Below are 5001 nucleotides of genomic sequence, written 5' to 3'. Positions count from 1 at the left end.
AGCTGTTCCGGTATAATAAAATATATAAAATAAGAATAGTTATACTAGATATAGATCATAGATATGATTATATATGAATATCACTAATCATTACTTTGTAGCAATTACTCTTTATTCCAATATTATAATAATCCTTGCTCTATAATCATAACCTAGGAAAAACCAGGCCATACAGAGATAGGGGCTGAAGGGATATAGTGAGAAGTGACCAGAAGACAAGTGTGAGCCTTCTGTTATGCCCAGGTAGGGCCACCAGAGGGCCCCCTTGGTCTAGCAGTAACGCCAGCAGCGGACCGTGGTCTGGCGGTAGCGTCAGTGTCAAGGAAAAACACCGGCTACTTAGCAGACCGGGAAAGGAAGTCTCCCTTTCCGGAGGGAGTTTAGAGAAGACCCTACTCCTCCACCTCTTGTGGAGGGGCTGACAGCAGTCAGGCCCGCCCACAGTTATCCGGAGGCCTAACCGTCTCCCTGTGATGCTGTGCTTCAGTGGTCACGCTCCTGGCCCGCTTTCATGTTCCATCCTGTACACCTGGCTCTGCCTTCTAGAGAACAGTAGCAAAATTAGTGAAAGTACTAAAAACCTCTGATATGAAGAAATAATGGCATAGGCTGTGTCCTCTCTCTCTCTCTCTGTCTCTCTGCCTAGGCTGCCAAACAGGGAAGGGCCCCCTGTGCAGTGGACATGTGACGTGTGACCTTGTCTATCATTGGAGATGACTCACACTCCTTGCCCTGCCCCTTTTGACTTGTATTCAATAAATATCAGCGCAGCGTGGCCCAGGCTGGAGTACAGTGGCCAGATCTCAGTTCACTGCAAGCTCTGCCTTCCGGGTTTACGCCATTCTCCTGCCTCAGCCTCCCGAGTAGCTGGGACTACAGGCGCCCGCCACCTCTCCAGGCTAGTTTTTTTTTTTTTTTTTTTTTTTTTGTATTTTTCAGTAGAGACGGGGTTTCACTAGGTTAGCCAGGATGGTCTCGATCTCCTGACCTCGTGATCCGCCCGTCTCAGCCTCCCAAAGTGCTGGGATTACAGGCTTGAGCCACTGTGCCCGGCCAGCTGTCTTTTCTTTTATCTCTTTGTTTTGTGTCTTTATTCCTACAATCTCTCCTCTCCGCACAGGGGGAGAAAAACCTACCGACCCTGTGGGGCTGGACCCTACAGTCCTAGATCTTATTGAGTGTGATAAATATCCTCAATCAATAGAATTTGTAGAATTATATTAGAATAAAACAAGGCATAACTGACTTCTTCTTAGTATCTTTTCAATGGATTTAATCTTTTTCTTAAAGGGGCAAGAATATTTTTATTGTATATTTTTTCCTGGTAAATTAGACTATATTTTACTGTGATTATGGAATTCGAAAATCCCTAATGTGGCCGGGCGCGGTGGCTCAAGCCTGTAATCCCAGCACTTTGGGAGGCCGAGACGGGCGGATCACGAGGTCAGGAGATCGAGACCATCCTGGCTAATACGGTGAAACCCCGTCTCTACTAAAAATACAAAAAAAAAAAAAACTAGCCGGGCGAGGTGGCGGGCGCCTGTAGTCCCAGCTACTCGGGAGGCTGAGGCAGGAGAATGGCGGAAACCCGGGAGGCGGAGCTTGCAGTGAGCTGAGATCTGGCCACTGCACTCCAGTCCGGGTGACAGAGCGAGACTCCGCCTCAAAAAAAAAAAAAAAAAAAAAAAAAGAAAATCCCGGCCGGGCGCGGTGGCTCAAGCCTGTAATCCCAGCACTCTGGGAGGCCGAGACGGGCGGATCACGAGGTCAGGAGATCGAGACCATCCTGGCTAACACAGTGAAACCCCGTCTCTACTAAAAATACAAAAAACTAGCCGGGCGTGGTGGCGGGCGCCTGTAGTCCCAGCTACTCGGGAGGTTGAGGCAGGAGAATGGCGTGAACCCGGGAGGCGGAGCTTGCAGTGAGCTGAGATCCGGCCACTGCACTCCAGCCTGGGCGACAGAGCGAGACTCCGTCTCAAAAAAAAAAAAAAAAAAAAAAAAAAAAAAAAAAAAAGAAAATCCCTAATGTTTTTGCCCTCCTAACATTCTTCAATAGGTTGTCTCCAAGGTAGGTGTATACAGAATGAGGTGAATAACACAAAATCAATTATGAAGTAGCTCTAAGGAAACTGGGTTTGTCACAACTGAGAACTATTACTGAGGGTGTATTATCTTATGTGAAAACGTAATTGCTGAATTGCTTGTGTCCAAAATATAGACACAGTGCTAGATGCTGGTTTACTCATGTCCTATTTTCCAATTCTCTCTCTCTTTTTTTTTTTTTCTCAAAAGGTGTCCAAGCTACACAGACCCAGAGAATCTCACAGGTGTCTCAGAATTCCTCCTCTTGGGACTCTCAGAGGATCCAGAATTGCAGCCAGTCCTTGCTGGGCTGTTCCTGTCCATGTACCTGGTCACGGTGCTGGGGAACCTGCTCATCATCCTGGCTGTCAGCTCTGACTCCCACCTCCACACCCCCATGTACTTCTTCCTCTCCAACCTGTCCTTGGCTGACATCGGTTTCACCTCCACCACCATCCCCAGAATGATTGCGGACATGCAAACTCACAGCAGAGTCATTGCCTATGCGGGCTGCCTGACTCAGATGTCCTTTTTTGTCCTTTTTGCATGTATGGATGACATGCTCCTGAGTGTGATGGCCTATGACCGGTTTGTGGCCATCTGTCACCCCCTGCACTACCGAGTCATCATGAACCCACGCCTCTGTGGCTTCTTAGTCTTGTTGTCTTTTTTTATTAGTCTTTTGGACTCCCAACTGCACAATTTGATTGTATTACAGCTCACCTGCTTCGGGAATGTAGACATTTCTAATTTCTTCTGTGACCCTTCTCAACTCCTCCACCTTAGCTGTTCTGACACCTTCATCAATGAAATGGTCATATATTTCATGGGTGCCATATTTGGCTGTCTTCCTATCTCAGGGATCCTTTTCTCTTACTATAAAATTGTTTCCTCCATTCTGAGAGTTTCATCATCGGGAGGGAAGTATAAAGCCTTCTCCACCTGTGGCTCTCACCTGGCGGTTGTTTGCTTATTTTATGGAACAGGCCTTGTAGGGTACCTCAGTTCAGTTGTGTCACCATCCCCCAGGAAGAGTATGGTGGCTTCGGTGATGTACACGGTGGTCACCCCCATGCTGAACCCCTTCATCTACAGCCTGAGGAACAGGGACATTCAAAGTGCTCTGTGCAGGCTGCACGGCAGAATAGTCAAATCTCATCTTCTCCATCCTTTTTGTTATATGGGCTAGAAATGGCAGCAAAATTTAATACCTAGGCCTGCAAATCCTGCCCCCTTGGTCACATTATTTTTGTTGCTTGATGGCTTTCATTCTTCTCTGGGTTTTGTATGTGAATATTGCTTGCTTTGTTTTGTCTTTAGTTGCAATGGGTGAGTATTCTAGTATCCTTTGTTCATCATATACACCATGAATGCCAGTATACCTAGACGGCCTCCTTTAGTATCTGTGCAATGATCTTGATATCCAGGTGCAATCACAAATCTTTTCTTATAGACTTGAAATCCTCACTTAACTATGCAGGTGCAATCACAAATCTTTTCTTACAGAGTTGAAATCCTCACTTAACTATCCAGGTGCAATCACAAATCTTTTATTATAGACTTGAAATCCTCACTTAACATTGTCAAGAGGTTTTGGGAAACTTCAACTTTAAAAAAACGAAGTGCAGCAGGTCCTGAAATAAGGTGACTCTGTTCAATGTTTAGTTTTAATTTTGATGAGAAATGAATAAATTGGTTTCATGGTTCATCGTTTTGCTTGAATTGTGGTTTCTAATTTTCTGTGAAGGAGGTTAAGTGAGGACTTATCGTATTCCGTATTTACCTCCCTTTTTACAGTTCTCGTGTAATTTCTGTCCAAATCGCATCTAGGAAAATCACTTTAGGTAACTCATGTGTGATGATGTCTATCAGTGGGCCTCACATTGGTTTTATTGAAATCACCTGGGGACCTCACAAATCCTGAGGCCTGGGTGTCATTACCAAAATGTACTTGAACCTGTGTGGGTTGAGGAATTTTTTTTTTTTTTAAAAGCACCAGGAATAGTTGAAGTGATGACGTTTCTAAAGGGATGGAGCTACAATGGGTAAGTTACAAAAGAGTTTAACGTAGCACCAGGCGACGTGATTCATTCAAATATCTTAAAATGCATTGTCATTCAGCACTGTAGAAATTTACATTGTGTCCGGGCGTGGTGGCTCACACCTGTAACCTCAGTAACTTCGGGAGGTTGAGGTGGGCAGATCACCTGAGGTCAGGAGTTGGAGACCAGCCTGGACAACACGGTAAAACCCCATCTTTACTAAAAATACAAAAATTAGCCAGGCGTGGTGGTGTGTGCCTGTGATCCCAGCTCCTCGGGAGACTGAGGGAGGCAGGAGAATCACTTGAATCCGGGAGGCAGAGGTGGCAGTGGGCCGAGATGGTGCCATTGTACCCCAGCCTGGGCTACAGAGGGACACTCCATCTCAAAAAACAAAAAAAGAGAAATTAACATTATGCTGGTTTTTTTAACCACTATAATTTTTATTGTACATTTATTCAGCATAGATTTATACACATATAGTTTTTCTCCTCTTTTACTCTTGTGCATACATTAAAAGGGAAATAGAAAAGAATAATATGGTAACAGTATCCCTGAAACTTCACATTCAGAGACTAATTTTTTTTTTTTAATTTGCTGTATTTTCAGTTTTTATAAAGAAAATGTGGGCCGGGTGTGGTGGCTCAAGCTTGTAATCCCAGCACTTTGGGAGGACAAGACGGGCAGATCACGAGGTCAGGAGATCGAGACTATCCTGGCTAACATGGTAAAACCCCGTCTCTACTAAAAAATACAAAATACTAGCCGGGCGAGGTGGCAGGCGCCTGTAGTCCCAGCTACTCAGGAGGCTGAGGCAGGAGAATGGCGTGAACCTGGGAGGCGGAGCTTGCAGTGAGCTGAGATCCAGCCACTG

General features: G+C 45.3%; 1 protein-coding gene across 1 annotated transcript; it reads left to right on the top strand.

The window, feature by feature from the left end:
• The first annotated feature begins 2247 nt into the window (after window positions 1-2247).
• On the top strand, window positions 2248-3519 carry LOC117074862 (olfactory receptor 7E24-like). Its single transcript, XM_033196784.1, is given in 2 exon segments — window positions 2248-2274; window positions 2276-3519. Coding segments are annotated over 2 exon segments (1026 nt in total). The 3' UTR covers window positions 3275-3519.
• Window positions 3520-5001: the final 1482 nt, after the last annotated feature.

The sequence above is a fragment of the Trachypithecus francoisi genome, unplaced genomic scaffold (genome assembly GCF_009764315.1).
Source record: "Trachypithecus francoisi isolate TF-2019V2 unplaced genomic scaffold, Tfra_2.0 Lachesis_group5, whole genome shotgun sequence".
NCBI lineage: Eukaryota > Metazoa > Chordata > Mammalia > Primates > Cercopithecidae > Trachypithecus > Trachypithecus francoisi.
Note: the sequence above shows the minus strand (reverse complement) of the source record. Positions and strands in the feature narration are given on the sequence as shown.